Genomic DNA, 16,774 nt, shown 5'->3' with positions numbered 1-16,774 from the left:
GTCCCCGGCCTCTCCCCGTCTCCCGCCCGTCCTCCTCCTCCTCCCTCCCTCACCGTCCGTCGTCCCGCCCCGCCTCAGCTCGGTGGGGCGGTGGGGCCCGCCGTCGGCGCGCGGGGCCCCCCCGCCTCCTTAGAAGGCGGGCGCTGATTGGGCGCCCGCTGGGGCCGGCAGCCAATGGCAGCGCGGCTCCGCCGGAGGAAGGGGAGAAATCCAAGATGGCTGCGGCTATAAAAGCCCCGCCAGGCCTCCGGACCGTCTCCGGGGCCGCCGCCCCCCGACGACGAAACCGCCGCCGCCGCCCCGGGGCCTCCTCCTCCGTCCTCCTCCTCCTCCTCGGCCCCGTCACGACGCCGCGCGGCTCGGCCCCCCGCGGGGCGCCATGGAGTGAGCGGCGGGGCGAGGCGAGGCGCGCCCGGCCCGGCCCCCGCCCCTCCTCCTCCCCGCCATGGCCGTCTCCAGGTGCGTGCCCCGACGCCGCCCTCCTCGCCCGGCGGCCCCCTTCATCCTCCTCCTCGTCACGGGGAGGGTGTGGAGCGCTGACTATGCCCCCCAGCACTGCTCTAAGCGCTGGGGGAGACACGAGGTGGGGGGGGGCCCACGTGGGGCTCGCCCTCTTCCTCCCCTCCCCCTCTCTGCACCCCATCATCATCATGATGGGGGGGGGGGTTAAGCGTTTACTATGTGCATAACGCTGCCCTAAGCGTTGGGGGAGAGACGAGGTGGTGGGGGGGCCCACGTGGGGCTCGCCCTCTTCGTCCCCCTCCCCCTCTCTGCACCCCATCCATCATCATGATGGTGGTGAAGCGCTTAGTATGTGCACAACGCTGCCCTAAGCGCTGCGGGAGAGACGAGGTGGTGGGGGGGCCCACGTGGGGCTCGCCCTCTTCGTCCCCCTCCCCCTCTCTGCACCCCATCCATCATCATGATGGTGGTGAAGCGCTTAGTATGTGCACAACGCTGCCCTAAGCGCTGCGGGAGAGACGAGGTGGTGGGGGGGCCCACGTGGGGCTCGCCCTCTTCGTCCCCCTCCCCCTCTCTGCACCCCATCCATCATCATGATGGTGGTGAAGCGCTTAGTATGTGCACAACGCTGCCCTAAGCGCTGCGGGAGAGACGAGGTGGTGGGGAGGTCCACGTGGGGCTCGACCTCTTCGTCCCCTCCCCTTCTCTGCACCCCCTTCATCATCATCATGATGGGGGAGGGGGTGAAGCGCTTACTATGTGCACAACGGTGCCGTAAGTGCTGGGGGAGACATGAGGCGGTGGTGGGGCCCACGTGGGGCTCACCCTCTTCGTCCCTTCCTCCTCTCTGCGCTCCCTTCATCATTATCATCATGATGGGGAGGTGGGTGAAGCGCTTACTATGCGCCCAGCACTGCCCTAAGCACTCGGGGAGAGACGAGGTGGTGGGGGGACCCACGTGGGGCTCGCCCTCTTCGTCCCCTCCCCCTCTCTGCCCTCCCTTTATCATCATCATGATGATGGGGGTGGTGAAGCGCTTAGTATGTGCACAACGCTGCCCTAAGCGCTGGGGGAGAGACGAGGTGGTCGGGGGGGGGCCCACGTGGGGCTCGCCCTCTTCGTCCCCTCCTCCCCTCTGCTCCCCCTTCATCGTTATCAACATAATGATGTGGGTATTGGTGAAGCGTTTACTATGCGCCCAGCGCTGTCCTAAGCGCTGGGGGAGAGACGAGGTCGCCAGGTGGGCCCACGTGGGGCTCGCCGTCTTGGTCCCCTGCCCCTCTCTGCACCCCCTTCATCGTCGTAAACATGATGATGAGGATGTGTGTGAAGCGCTTACTATGTGCCTAAGCGCTGGGGGAAAAGAGGTCACCAGGGGGGCCCACGTGGGGCTCACAGTCTTCATCCCCTCCTCTCTGCGCCCCCTTCATCATCGTCATAATGACGATGAAGGTGTGTTTGAAGCGCTTACTATGAGCCCAGCACTGCCCTAAGCACTGGGGGCGCGATGAGGTGGTCAGGTGGGGCTCGGGGGCTGCGTCCCCTCCCCCTTTCCCTTAATAATCATAATCATAATGATGATCAAGGTCTGTGTTAAGCCCTTACTATGTGCCCAGGGCTGTCCTAAGCACTGGGAAAAGAGATGAGGTCGTCAGGTGGGCCCACGTGGGGCTAACCGTCTTCATCCTCATCCCTTTCCTGCAACCCCCTAATCATCATCGTAATCATAATGATGATGAGAGTATTGGTGAAGCGCTTACTATGTGCCTAGCCCTGTCCTAAGCGCTGGGAGAAAAGAGGTCGTTGAGTGGGCCCATGTGGGGCTCGCGGGCCGCGTCTCCTCCCCTTTTCCCATCATCGTCATCATAATGATGATGAGGTGTATGTTCAGCCCTTACTATGCGCCCAGCACTGTCCTAAGCGCCGGGGGAGAGACGAGGTCATCAGGTGGGCCCACGTGGGGCTTGCCATCCTCATCCTCTCCCCGCCCTCCCTTAATAATAATTAAAATCATAGTATCGACGGTATTTGTGAAGGGTTTACTATGTGCCCAGCGCTGTCGTAAGCACAGGGGGAGAGACGAGGTCGTCAGGTGGTTCCCCGTGGGCCTCACAGTCTTCATCCCCATTTTACAGATGAGTTCACTGGGGCACAGAGAGGGGAAGCGACTTATCCTAGGTCACCCAGCAGACAGGCGGCAGCGCCGGGAGGAGAACCCACGACCTCTGGCTCCCCAGCCCGGGCTCTTGCCACTGAGCCACACCGCTCCCCTTAGTGAGGATAGGGGGGACGGGCACCCCCATCTCTCGCACTCGCTCCCCACCCCAGGCAGGTCGAGGGAAGACCCCCTTTCCCACCACCCCACTAAAGTCTTGTTTGGTTTTGCTGCCCCCCGCCCCCCCTTCTAGACTGTGAGCCCATGGTTGGGCAGGGATCGTCTCTGTCTGTGGCCGAATTGTACTTTCCAAGCGCTCAGCGCAGTGCTCTGCACACGGGAAGCGGTCAATAAATACGACGGAATGAACGACCGAATAATCCCGAGGCGCCCCTGCCTCCGCGTCGGGGGTCCTGGGAGAATAACAATCGTAATACTGACGGTGGTATCTGTTAAGCGCTTACTATGTGCCAAGCACTGGGGGAGATCCAAGGTCAGCACGTTGTCCCCCATGGGGCTCTCAGGCTGCATCCCCATTTGGCAGACGAGGGAGCTGAAGCTCGGAGAAGCCAAGCGACTCGATGATGGTATTTAAGCGCTGACTCTGTGCGAAGCACTCTTCTAAGCGCTGGGGTGGGGGGGGGAGGGATACAAGGTGATCCCACAGCCTTCATCCCTGTTTTACGGAGGAGGGAACTGAGGCACAGAAGTGACTGACTTCCTCCCCCTCCGCCGTCTCCTCTTCCTCCCGGCGGGAGGTTCGGCACCCCCCTCGCCTTGGCCGGGGCTCGGCCCTGCCCCAAAAGCCTTCGGTAATAATCGGGCGCTTACTACGGGCCGGTCCAAGGAGATGGGGTCGGACCCAGACCCCGCCCCCCGTGGGGGCTCGCAGTCTCCGTCCCCATCTTACAGAGCGGGGAGCCGAGGCCCGGGGAAGCGAGGTGACTCGCCCAAGGTCGCAGAGCCGGGATTAGGCCCCGGGCCCGCCTGCCTTAGCTGAGAAGAGACTGGATGCCCGGAGATATAAAAAGCCAGTCTGCCTCTCCTCCTTCCCCCTTCCCTTTTTACCCTTTCACGAGAAGCAACGTGGCTCAGTGGCAAGAGCCCGGGCTCGGGAGTCAGAGGTCGTGGGTTCTAATCCCGGCCCCGCCACCTGTCCGCCGTGTGACTCTGGGCCAGTCACTTCTCTGGGCCGCAGTGACCTCATCTGGAAAACGGGGATGGAGACTTTGAGCCCCACGTGGGACAACCTGATCACCTTCTATCCCCCCAGTGCTTAGGACGGTGCTTGGCACGTAGTAAGCGCTTAACAAATGCCAACGTCGTTATTATTGCCCATCCACCACGTGTGCAGGGTGGTCGTTGAGAGGTGGCACCTTTTGGGGGTGCGGGTATCAATAGGATGTCTGTGAGTTTGGGGAGCGGGTGCGACAGCTTTACCGGGCTGGACCCCCTCCGGGGGGAGGGCATCAGAATGGGTGAAACTCCCGTAGGCGGGGAATTAAACGGGGTAGGGAAGAAAGACTCTACTAGTTAACTTCTGGAAGGAAAGAAAGGAAGCCAGGGCTATTGTGCAGGGAAGTGAAAAATCTTACTCCTGCAGGAACTCCTTGGCGGCAGTCCCTCAGACAACCATAACACCGGCGGGATTCGTTCATTCGGTCGAGGTTATTGAGCGCTTACTGTGTGCAGAGCACCGTCCTAAGCCCTTGAAGTGCCTCCTTAGGCCGGGCGCCGTGCTGAGCGCCGGGTGGAGTCAAGGTCATCGGGTCAGACGCGGTCCCCGTCCCACGTGGGGTTCAGGGTGTGAGCGGGTGGGAGGAGAGATGGCGAATCCCCATTCCGTCGCCCAGTTGTACATTCCAAGCGCTTAGCCCAGTGCTCTGCGCACAGCAAGCGCTCCATAAATAGGACTGTAAGGCAAGGCAAAGGCCACGGGTAAGCGGCCCAGCAGTGATTATCGGTCCAGGCTCCTTTCACTAGGCCTCGCCGCTTCTCAGAGAGCCGATGAGTAGGAGGCGGGAGAGGATTGGGGATGAGGAGGGCCGGAGGCAGCAGGGAAAAGGCCTCAGCGAGTCGGGGGGTAACGTAGGTAGAAAACTCTTTTAAAATTTAGTCAGTTCTCCATTTTAACCTCAAGGCCATGCGGAGGATGCCGCTTCAGAAGAGAATCCACGATGAAGTCGTCTTCATTTTTGGCATTCAGAATTAGATTTGACGCGCTCCCCCACCTCCCCAGGTCCCGACGCCGTTTCACTTCCTCAAATCTGGAACCTCCCTCTTGGCTAGCAAACCCAAGTCTTCCGAGGTCGATCGAGCAGGATCCCGATGTTTCAGGTGGCTTTTGGCAGGAGTTGCCGACCTCCCATTACAGATTGGTCTGTGGGGATCGGGACGGGCCGGCCCGGAAATGGAGCCTTCCAGGGGTCAGGCCTTGGACGGGGACCCGTTCCACCAGTGGCAAGCAGGGGTGTAGATGTAAATCTTCTTTAGGGCGGTTTTAAAATTCGGCAGCAAGGCGTAGGACCGACTGAGCACAGGAAGCCGTGTCTCGTAGTGGAAAGAGCGCAGCCCTGGGGGCGGGGGGGGGGGGGAGGGGGGGTCAGAGGACCCGAGTTCGAATCCCGGCTCTGCCCCTTGTCTGCTGGGTGACCTCGGGCTAGTCGCTGCTTCTCTGTGCCTCCGTTTTCTCACCTGTAAAGTGGGGATTAAACCCTACTCCCTCCTAGGTAGTGTGCGAGCCCCAGGTGGGACAGTGACCAGGTCCAAACTAGTGACTCTGGAGAGGCTCTTAACAAATGTACTAATAATGATGGGTAGCAGGGCCCTGCTGCCAAGAACTGGTCACTCGAGTTCCACCTGAGGAGGCCAGCGGGGTTTCCGCCGTTGCTCCCGATCACCTCATCTGCCCTCCGAACTGAGGACCTCTTCATTCAGTGGTGGAAAACCCTGTGCAAAGCCCTAAGGGGGAAAGGACAGGGATGATGAGTCGGACGTGGACTGTGGCCAGGAGGAGTCTCACAATCTAGAAGGGGCTGAAGGGATAGAGGAGGAAAGACGGAAAGGAGGATAAGAATTCAGGATGGGCGAAGAAGTCGTTTTCGGGAGTCCCGACCTTTTTAAATAGAATTCCAAGTATCTGGAAAGTTTGCTGGGGCTTTTGGCCATCCCGGGGACCGACGGCGGGACGGAAGCGGCCCCTCTGATGCCGGGGGAAGGCTTTGGGGGGAGGAGGGGGCCTGGCAGGAGAGGTGAACCTACCCCGCCGTTGGATTAGCCCCTTGCAACTAACTTTCGAAAAACAGGAAGGCTAAGAGGGCGAGACTGAAAACAGGGCCAGGTGCTTTCTTTTGGGATCTTCTGGGTGGTGGTTGCGGGGCTGGGGATTGTATGTTGGCCTCTTCAGCCATACCTGAAACCATGGCTAAAAAAAAATCCAGTCTCATCCTCCTTAGCCTCCTCTCTCAACTTAAAAGACGGCAGCGTTTAGAAACGCAGTTCAGAACGGGGTGGTCGGGGCAGGGCCCGTCCCGGGAGCCGAAGGCAGGGAAGGGCTTGCAGAGTTGAGGAGCAGGGAAGGGTGGCTTCTCCCCATGGCGAGGCGGGGGTCTCCCTCTGCTCCGGCTCCGAAGGAACCTCTTTCTGCTTATGCCACCGTCCCCGGGTCACCCTCTTGTTCGGGAACTAGGTCCTGAGGTCGGGGGCCGGCTGGGTGATACCTTTCCGAGTGGGAAAGGGTGGGGACAGGGTTCCGTTTCTGTCTCCTTTTGGGCTCTCCCTCTTGCTCTCTCCTGGTATTTAAGCACCCACTGTGTGCCAAACACGCTTGTAAGGCTGGAGCGGATCCAGAGTTATTAGTTCGGACACAGTCCCCCAGGGCTCGCGGTCCAAAGGAGGAGGGAGAAGAGGTATCTAATCCCCATTTTACCGTTGAGGGAACTGAGGCACAGAGAGTTGAAGAGACTTGCCCCAGCAAGCGGTTGGCAGAGCCGGAACTAGAACCCAGGTCCCCCGGGGCCCGGACTCTTTCCACGGGGCCAGGCTGCTTCTTAAAGGCGATGCCCCCTCCCCAGTGAACACCTTGAGGGCTCAGGGACCAGCTTTCGTAGACGGCGCTGAGCAGCGAAGGAAAGGGAAGCCCTCCCGGACCTGCCTCGCTCACTCCGGGATATTGGCACGGCGTAGTACGCCGTAGCCAGAGCGTTCCCCGTCTTAATTGAAATCTGCCTTCTTGAATGGGAAATGTAAACGGGCGGTATCTTTAACGGCTTGGCTCCTTGCTTTGCCGCCTTTAGCGATCCATCGCCGTGTCGGTTTAGTCTGCCGAAATTTAGGCGTCAGACTCCGGATTTATCAGTTCCCCGGCTCGATTTTGCTGGCCCTTTACTTGGAAGCCGTGCTCCCGAAACCTGAGGCCGATCTGTTCCTAGGCCAGCTCAATCAGTGTAGATTCACTGCTGTGAGATCTGTAATCTTCTAACCTGGACAGGCAGTACCCTGTGCAGGGGGAATTGAATTTTGGGATCCTTAATATGTTTCCTTTTTGAATCGGGGCGTTTTTAAGGGTTTAGGGTTCCTTTGTCCACTTTTTTTTATAACGGTATCTAAGTGCTTAGTATGTGCATGCCGGGTGCTCAACTAAGTACTGGGCGAGATGCAAGGTAAGTTGAACACAGTCTTAGTCCCCATTTTACAGATAACTGAGGCACAGAGAAGTTAAGTAACTTGTCTACGGACACACAGGCAAATGGCAGAGCTGGGATTTGGTGATTTTTATTTATTTGCGTTGACGTCTCTCTTCCCCTCTCTGGATGGTAAGCTCGTTGTGGGCAGGGAATGTCACCATTTTATGGTTGTATTGTAGTTCCCCAAGGGCTTAGTCCAGTGCTTGGCACACAGTGAGCACTCGGTAAATACGATAGAATGGTTAGAACCAGGTCCCCCGACTCCCGGGGCTATGCGCTTTCAGCCATGCTATATTATTTCATTTTGCCCTGTTTTCGAGCAGCGTTTCTTTGCGTAGGTTTGAACTTCTCCCGGGTTTTCCGTCAGCTCTTATTTGGTCCCAAAGATTTCTAGAGGTTCCTGATTCCGTGGTGATTTGGGAATGTGTTTGAGATCTCTCGGATCCATTCTGTCACTGACATTTGTTCCGTGTTTTTCTCTCTGCCATTATTTACTCTTCTCCGCTTTTAGATTTTACCATCGGTGGTGTTTAGTGAGTACTTTCTCTGTGCAGAACACCATCCACAGTGCCTGGGAGAGTACAAGACCCCAGAGTTGGTTGACACAAAGCCTTCACGTGAAACTCAGCTGACTTCCAAGCCCAGCAGTGGGTTTGGCATTAAGTGCTTCGCTTACCTCTAAAATTTGTTGCCCGCAGGCAACGTTTTGATAATATTTACGGTGATAATGATCACCGTTTTGCACTTATTAAGGCCTTACTGTGGGTCGAGCACTGTTCTAAGCCCTGGGATAGATGCAGATCAATCAGGTCGATCCCAGTCTTCGTAGGAGGGGGAAAAACAGGCATTTAATCCACATTGGTACAGTTGAGGAAACTGAAGCCCAGAGAGGTGAAGTGGCCTGCCCGAAGTCACACAGCACCCAGGTCACCTGACTCCCGGACCCACCATCTTCCCATTAGGCCAGGCTGCTTCGGAAGCTGTCATTTGGGCCTGCGACAGGCCTGGGTCTAGAAATGCTCTTGAAAGCGGCACCCTGCTCTGAAACTTCAGAAACTGCCTAATACTGACTAGGGTTTCACCTGTAACCACGAGACCGTCTTGGGGCCCCAGCCCCGTAACACGTTTCGAAACCCAAATCCCAAGAGCTGAGGCGTATCCTTATCGGTTAAAATCGAACTTGTCGGGCTTAATCTAAAACATCCCCCCACCATCGTTCTTCTCCAAGCTGCTTTTTTGGAGGAAAAAGCTCGAGGAGGGTGGAAAGCGTGGAAGCGCTCAGGCTGAGTCCATTTTTTTGGTGGAACTCTGAAAACTGCAAACCGGCAAAAAGTAGAGTAGCCTTCTCTGACCCGCCAGTCATGTCCACTATTATTAGGTCGAAGCCCGGTAGTTAACCCTGTCTGGAAGTAGGATTAGATGGTTCGTTTTTCTCCACACTGCCTGTCCAGTGGACTTCCCTGTCATATCTGTGGTCTTTAAGGTGACTCTGCGACAGCCTGTTTTTCTTCTCTTTTCCCCCCCCAAAGAAATAATTTCATGTGAACATCTTTGCCTGCTTGGAACACGCTCTTACCTAGGATTGTATTGAGAGTTAAATTTAGAGTCCATTTGTTCTCTCCAACTTGGTGCATGGCTTGGTCTGGCAGCATTGGGAGTGGAAAATGTGCCATTTTTTTTTCTCTTTTGAAAGGTACATATTAAGTCTTCATGCAGAGCACTGAACTAAATACTGGGGTAGATACAAGATAATCAGGCGGACAAGGAGTGTCGAGGAGTGGGGCAAGGCTGTTCACAAACTGAGTTGGAGGGAGGGGGCTTCGATCCTCATTTTTGCAGATGAGGAAAGTGAGGCACAGAGAAGTGAAATGACTTGCCCAAGGTCACACAGCAGACAAGTGACCCAAGTTTTCTCACTCCCAGCCCCAGGCTCTTATCATTAGGCCACTGGGCTTCTCATCATAAGCGATACCAATAGCTTCAAGATGGCTGTGAGTAATATATTTTGACCTCCTGGAGCTTAGTTTGGTGAATGTTTCTTGCTCCGCTCCCTCTCTTATTTGTTGCTGGTATTGCAAATTCAAACTTTATTGAAAAGGGCATTTTTACTTTCCCACAACCAGCAAGAACCGGAACGCAACCATCTGGCACCCGCCCTACGCTGGCTGCCGACCCATTTTCTTTTTGTTTTCAGTTTCGTCTTTATCGATAACTGTAATTTCATTCATTCGGTTGTATTTATTGAGCACTTATTGTGTGAAAATGAAATACAACTAGACGTGGTGACATTGCCTGCCCACAAAGAGCTTACAGTCTGGAGGGGTGAAGGAGACAGACCTCAATACAAATAAATAAAATGACAGATGTGTACATAACTGCTGTGAGGCTGGAAGGGGGGGGAGAATAAAGGGAGCAAGTCGGGGCAGCGCAGAAGGGAGTAAGGAGGGTGGAGGTCCTTGTCTCCTCAATCATTTGTCCTAAAATTTCTCTTGTTAAGGTCGAAGCGTTTCTCTTCGTGAAGCGGCAGTTTAACAATGGCACTTTTAATTGCTTACTTCGACTGGTACTTAAACCCGATAGGTCCAAGAGGAGTAATTGTATTAAATGCTTACTGAATGCCAAGCACTGCGCTAAGCATCGGGAAAGAGTGCACAATCGATGGTGTTTATTTAAGTGATACTCGTTAAGCACTTGACCGGGTGCCAAACGTGCCGTCGGGAACGATGAACTCAATCGGGAGGACAACTGAAGTGCCTCAGTTCCCTCATCTGCGAAATGGGGATTAAGGCAGTGGGACGTGGACCGTGTCCAAACCCGATTATCTTGTATCTACCCCAGCGCCAGGCACATAGTAGACGCTTAGCAAACACCGTCCAAAATACACAGTGCCTCAAGCAGATACAAAAGTCGGGTGGAGGGGCAGAATTTTGGCCGTCTCGGTCTGAGATACACCCGCGGCTACAGCCGTGGTCATCGCAGCCACTAGCTTTCCCGAGGTCTCCTGCTGCAAGTGCAGGGTGGAGGAAAGGAAGAGGGTCGGTTTGTTCATAGAGTCGTATTTATTGAGCGCTTACTGTGGCCAGAGCCTCCTCCAAGAGGCCTTCCCAGACTGAGCTTCCCCTTTTCCCTCTGCTCCCTCTCTCCCCCCCTTCACCTCCCTTCAGCTAAGCCCCCTTTCCCCCCTTTCCCCCTGCTCCTCCCCCCTTTCCCCCTCAGCACTGTGCTCATTTGTATATATTTTAATTACCCTATTTATTTTGTTAATGAGGTGTACGTCCCCTTGATTCTATTTATCGTGATTAAGTTGTCTCGTTTTTGTCCGTCTGTCTCCCCGATTAGACTGTGAGCCCGTCATTGGGCAGGGATTGTCTCTATCTGTTGACGAATTGTGCATTCCAAGCACTTAGTACAGTGCTCTGCACATAGTAAGCGCTCAATAAATACTACTGAACTAAGCACTTGGGGAGAGCCGGGCGGCTGGGAGGTCAGCAAGGAGGCTGAGGCGGTAATGGAGGCGGGGTAGGACGAGTGGTTGTACTGATGGGGTAGCAGTCGGGAGGGCGAAGAAAGGGTGGATTTTAGCGATGTTGGGAAGGGTCGCCTCGACGGTGTGGAGAGGCTTCCTGGGATACAGCGTGGCTGGCCCACCGAGCGTGATGGAGAAGCAGCGTGGCTCAGTGGAAAGAGCACGGACTTTGGAGTCAGGGCTCATGAGTTCGAATCCCAGCTCTGCCACTTGTCGGCTGCGTGACTGTGGGCAAGTCACTTAACTCCTCTGTGCCTCAGTTCCCTCATCTGTAAAATGGGGATTAAGACTGTGAGCCCCACGTGGGACAACCTGATTCCCCTATGTCTACCCCAGTGCTTAGAACAGTGCTCGGCACATAGTAAGCGCTTAACAAATACCAACATTATTATTATTATTATTATGGGGAAAGAAGGCAGTGTGCTCGGCCACGGTCAAGAGGGGCCGGAAACCCTCAGGAAGGCCAGCCCGCAGCTTCTGGGTGCTTGGAACGGCCACGCGAGAGAGGTTATCAGAAGTTAAACCGCCCTCTGACCGCTCCTTCTCGGCCTCAGGCGGGCTCCTCCCCTGCCTCCCACCCTTTGACATTGGGGGAAGTCCCTCAAGGCTCAGTTCTGGGTTCCCTTCTGCTCTCCATCTACACCCCTCCCGTGGAGAGCTCATCAGCTTCCCTGGCTTCAACTACCTTCTCCGCGTCGATGACTTCCCAAACCTACCTCTCCAGCCCTGATCTCTCTCCTTTCCTTACTGCGCTGAAAGGGTCAGCAAGCCCAAGGCCATATTGAGCTTACGACAAAGAATTTGATCGAAATTGGCAAATAATGGCTTGAAAGGGCCCGGTAGTTCAATCTCCCACTGAACCTGCCTCTCCAGCCCTGATTTCTCTCCTTTCCTACAGCCTCACATTTCTTCTTGCCTTCAGGTCATCTCTATCTTAATGTCCCGCCGATACGTCAGGCTAAAGATGTCCAAAACAGAACTCCTCTTCTTCCCGCCCAAATCCCGTCCTCCCCGCCTTGTAGACCAGGCCACTCTCCTCCCTGTCTCACAGGCCCGTAACTCAGACGTTGTCCTCGACTCCGCTCTCACGCAACCGACATTTTCAGTCTGTCACCAAAACCTGTCAGTCCTACCTTCCCAACTTGGCTAAAACCCGTCCTTTCCTCTCCGAATTGCTATCACGTTAATCCAAGCACCCTATCCGGCCTTGGATCACGGCTCATGGCTCTCCTAGCTGACCTCCCTGCCTCCTGTCTCTCCCCACTCTGGGCCATATTCCGTTCTACTGCCTGGTTCCTTTTTCTATTAAAAAATAAAATAAAAATCCACATCTTCTTCCACTCCTCAAGCAACTCCAGTAGTTGCCCATTCACATCTGCGGTGGATTCCTTATTGGCTTTAAAGCACTCAATCACCTTTCCCCTTCCTACTTTTACCTCTCTGGTCTACTATGGCCCGGGCCCGCACGCTTTGCTCCTGCGGTACCAGCTTGCTCACTCTGTCCCGATCGCATCTCTCTTGCGGCCGACCCATCTCCCCATGCCCGCCCTCCCCCTTCCACCTATGACAGACCGCCGCTCTCCGCACCTTCAAAGCCTTGTTAAAATGACATCTCCAAGGGGCCTTCCCTGATTTAAGTCCTCTTTCTCCCCTGCGTCCTCTCCCCTGTGCGTCTGCACTCTTGGATCTGTATCCTTTGAGTATCTGGCATTCACCCCACCCACAGCACTTGCCTGTGCATATCCGTAAATGATCGATTCACTTATATTAATGTCTGCCTCCCCCTCTCAACTGTAAGCTCACGGGCGGGGGGACGATCCGTACAGTCGTATGGTAGATTACCAACTTAGTAGAAGAGCTCCGCACGCAGTTAGCGCTCAGTAAAGGTTTTGCATGTTCATCGATACGTTTACAGGTAGCGTCCGACTTGTTCTGCCGAAAAATGTGGCATGCAGAGAGCGTCCGGCTTGTTATGCCGAAAAATGTAGAGCAGCCTTTGCCGGTACTGAATGCGGTCCATCTCCAGAAGGCTCAGTTTCATTTCAAGGCAAATCCTCCGTTTCATCCGAATAGCGGAAATTCAGAATTCCCAGCTTGTCAAAACGTAGGCGGACAGCGGAGTTCCCTGGGTTCTGCCGTAATGTCCTCTCCGGGTATTTGGCTAGATCGTTATTTAGGGAATTGAAGAGCCGTCATCCCACAAGACGAGCTTGTTTGGATTCTGTCTGTTGGAGAAGATGGGCCAGCCGTGTTGATGCGCGTGGCTTCGGAGTGGGGGAGGGGGTGAGATATTGAACTACTGGGCCTTTTCAAGCAATTATTTGCCACTTTGAGTTAAATTCTTTGTTGCAAGCTAAATATGGCCTTGTGCTCGCTGACACTTTCAGCGATTGGTGCAATATTTCTCTTTCCCTTCAGGGTTTTGCACGTTCATCAGCCCGATCTCTTCTGCTGCTCTGAAGTGTCAGCCTTGCCTTGGTAGCCCCCGTCTGTCTGGAAGACCTTCACGGGCACGTTCCCTCTCCTCGCCTTTTGCAGTGCTCCCTGTTTAGTTTTTGGCTCCCTCTTGGGCACCTGCCTCTCTGCTCTCTTTCCCTAGGTTGCATCGGAAAAGTCTGTTCGCCCAGCTGCCGAGATCCACCTTGCCAAAAACAGAGCTGGAAGCGAACTGGAACAGTCCGGTGCTAGGTTCGGCTAAAATCAAAAGGGCTGGAACAGGTCTCGTGGGCCAAAAATCGGCAGTGATCCTCTCGGTGAAGGGGTTGGGTCCGGTCGGAAAAGGGGCCGGGTCGGTCCCCTGCCCCGGCCCCTGACCCTGCCGCCCCAAGCAGCCACAGCCCCCTGTCACCTATCTTGGCTCCACCCCCCACCCCGGCCTGGCATGGAAACCTGTGGGGTTGGTTGTTTCGAGCCCTCGCCCGTGTCCCCAGTCACCCTCCCACCCACCGTGCCCTCGTGTAACTCTGCACAGCCGCCGCCGGTTAGAAAATATTTTTGCTTTCACCGCCGCCAGAATTCCACTTTCCATCCTGGCTTGAAGAAGACAGAATCTGCCACCCAGCCCGCTGTCCTGACCTTGGCTTGGGTGTAGCCATGTCCATTTCACCCTCCTTCTTGCTCCCGGCCTGGGGCCCGTCTAAGAGAGTCGAGGCGAACGGGACACTGGGGACGGTGGCCACTGCCAGACGGAGCCAGACGGGTCGTCCGAGCTCTGCCTTTTTCCTGTATCGACCCACCTTGTAAATCGTGTGGGGGTTTTCCACTGTCCAACCTGAGAGTTTTACCCTTCTTGATTGGCCTTTGCTAAAGGAGTAAAGCAGATCCAGTTGATGGGTTCCGTCTTTCCTGACCTACTCCGTGCTGTTGGAAATGCTTCTCGTTGCCCACGGCCATGCCGGTCGTATAGTTCTGTCATGCGGAGTTGTCCCTCGGTTCAAAGAGGGCTCCGGTGCCATTATATTCAGACCTGTCACTGAGTGAGAATAGGGACACTGGACCTGTGCAAATCCAGGATCCGGCCCCTTGTCATTTCAGGTCAGCTTCACTTAGTGAGGATTGAGAGGGAACCTAGTAGTGGTGGTTTACCCTGAGCCCCCCACACTGTCATGGGCCCAGCAGCCTGAACCGTGAAACTGCTGAGAGCGCAAACTGGGGCAGCCCTTGGTCGCAGGGAGCAGAATATGGCTGAAAGCTCAGCAGCAGGTACCCCTGGCCTCACTCATTTCATAAGCTGATGTCGAAGAGATGGGTAGGGCGGGGTAGGGTTCTTTCTCTGCCGTAGAAACTAAGAACAGAGAACAGCAGATAAAAGAGGATGTTTGGTGCTGGAGTTATCAAGGAAGGGTGGGCCCCCCGGTGCGGCCGGGCCGTTCCCGGCGCCGGCCAGGTTTGGAAGGCCTAACCCCAGCCGTTATCCGACCACCAGACTACCACCCGACAGCCTCCTGTCCGAAACAAGCAGCACGGAACGCTGATTGCTTCATCAGGTCGTACACCCTGGCCCGATGCTGCCGGCCGGGCCCTTGTGCTTACTGGTGAGGCTGCCCTTTCTCGGGGAGACTGTTCCCGTCCCCCGGTGCCCCAATCTGGAGAGTGCTTTTGCAGACGTGATTTTCGTAGGTAGCTCTTACTCTGTGCCAAGCACCCTTCTGAGCACTGGGGTCGATACAAGATCATCAGGTCAGATACTATCCCTGGCCCACATGGGGCTCACGGTCTCAGCGGGAGAATGGGCACTTTATCCCATTTTACAGATGAGGAAAGTGAGGCACAGAGAATTTGTGATTTACCCACAGTTATGCAGCAGGCAAATGGCAGAGCAGGGATTAGAACCCAGGTCCTTGAGCTCCTGGGCCCCAGCTCTCTCCACCGATCCCTGCTGCAGGGGCCAGGTGCTAGGGAAGATACCAAAAATAAAAGTGTGCAATGAAGACCGCTCCAGCCCCCAAGGGAATTACAGTTCGGTGGGGAGAAAGATAATCTCAGAAAAATAACTTTAAAAAATCAGAACTAATCTCTCAGTTGCATTCAGCGCTTACTGTGTGAAAGAAGTTGGGAGAGCGCAGTACAACAGCGTTGGCAGACGTGCTCCCCGCCCACAACGAGGGGCAGGCAGTAATATAAACAACTTACGGCTCTGTAAATAAGCGCGGCAGAGAGTGGCAAGAAAGAGACAGGGTGTGGGAGAAGAGGAAATAAAGGCTTAGTCGGGAAAGGCAAACTCTCCCGGGTCCCCAGTTGGGAAATAGATGTGACCTCAACGTCTTAGGTTTATAATGTTGCTTCGCCTGTCAGGTGCTGCACCGGTGGAGGGGAGGGGCAAGATGAGAGTACTGCATTAGTGGGAGGTCTTCCTAGGTCAGGGGTCCCAGGGCCTAAGCCCACGATGGCCTGGCTGTGATGGCCCGTGACCGTAACCCTGATCCATCAATGGATGGTATTTATTGAGCGTTTACCGTGTGCAGAGAATCGTACTTCGCGCCTGGGAGAGTATGGCAGAACCAAGTTGGTAGATACGTCCCTGCCCAGAAGGAGCATACGGTCTAGAGGACGTTCCCTGGAAGCTCCTTACCTCCAGGAAGCCCTTCCGTACGGGCTGTGAGCACCGTCGAATCCCTGAGGTGGTGCTGCACAAGCTGATGACTGCGTTGGGAGCTCCTGTGCAAGGTGGCGTACGGATGGTCCGGCTCCACTGGCGGTCTGGGAAAGGCTGAGGTTAGGTAGGCCGCTCTGCGCCCGGGGCCGTTCGCGATGCAGCTGGCGATCTTCATTGGCGGGACGGTGAATGCTACCTGCAGCCGAAACCGAGTGCTGTCACTGTACCCTGATGCAGGGAAAGACAAAAGAAGGAAACCGAATCAAGAAGGCCGGCGTGCCCGCTGGGATGTCCACGGTGTGGCATCAAGCAGAGAACGGGGTGCTGTTGACTGTTTGGCAGGGAGCTCTGGGCCTACCAAAGGTTTCTGGAAGAACTCCCACATTCCCTCCCACGGCTTCAACAACCATCTCTGTGCCGTTGATTCCCAGATACACCTCTCCAGCCCTTCTCTGCGGCCTCGTATTTCCTCCTGCCTTCAGGACCTCTCTGGTCGGACGTTCCTCCGGCACCTCTCATTTAACTCGTCCGAAATGGAACTCCTCGTCTTCCCCCCCAAACTCCGTCCTCCCCGTGAACCTCCTGTCGCTGTAATAATAATAATAATAATAATGTTGGTATTTGTTAAGCGCTTACTATGTGCCGAGCACTGTTCTAAGCGCTGGGGTAGACATAGGGGAATCAGGTTGTCCCACATGGGGCTCACAGTCTTAATCCCCATTTTACAGATGAGAGAACTGAGGCACAGAGAAGTTGTGACTTGCCCACAGTCACACAGCCGACAAGTGGCAGAGCTGGGATTCGAACTCATGAGCCCTGACTCCAAAGCCCGTGCTCTTTCCACTGAGCCA

General features: G+C 55.5%; 1 protein-coding gene across 1 annotated transcript in view; it reads left to right on the top strand.

The window, feature by feature from the left end:
• Positions 1-292: 292 nt before the first annotated feature.
• BTAF1 (B-TFIID TATA-box binding protein associated factor 1) overlaps positions 293-16,774 on the top strand; it is an 82,802-nt gene continuing 66,320 nt past the window's right edge. Inside the window, exon 1 of the mRNA XM_029060088.2 lies at positions 293-459. Coding sequence (XP_028915921.1) covers positions 446-459 — 14 coding nt within the window. The 5' untranslated portion in view covers positions 293-445. The remainder of the gene's footprint in view (positions 460-16,774) is intronic.

This window comes from Ornithorhynchus anatinus, chromosome 3, assembly GCF_004115215.2.
Source record: "Ornithorhynchus anatinus isolate Pmale09 chromosome 3, mOrnAna1.pri.v4, whole genome shotgun sequence".
NCBI classification, from domain to species: domain Eukaryota; kingdom Metazoa; phylum Chordata; class Mammalia; order Monotremata; family Ornithorhynchidae; genus Ornithorhynchus; species Ornithorhynchus anatinus.
Note: the sequence above shows the minus strand (reverse complement) of the source record. Positions and strands in the feature narration are given on the sequence as shown.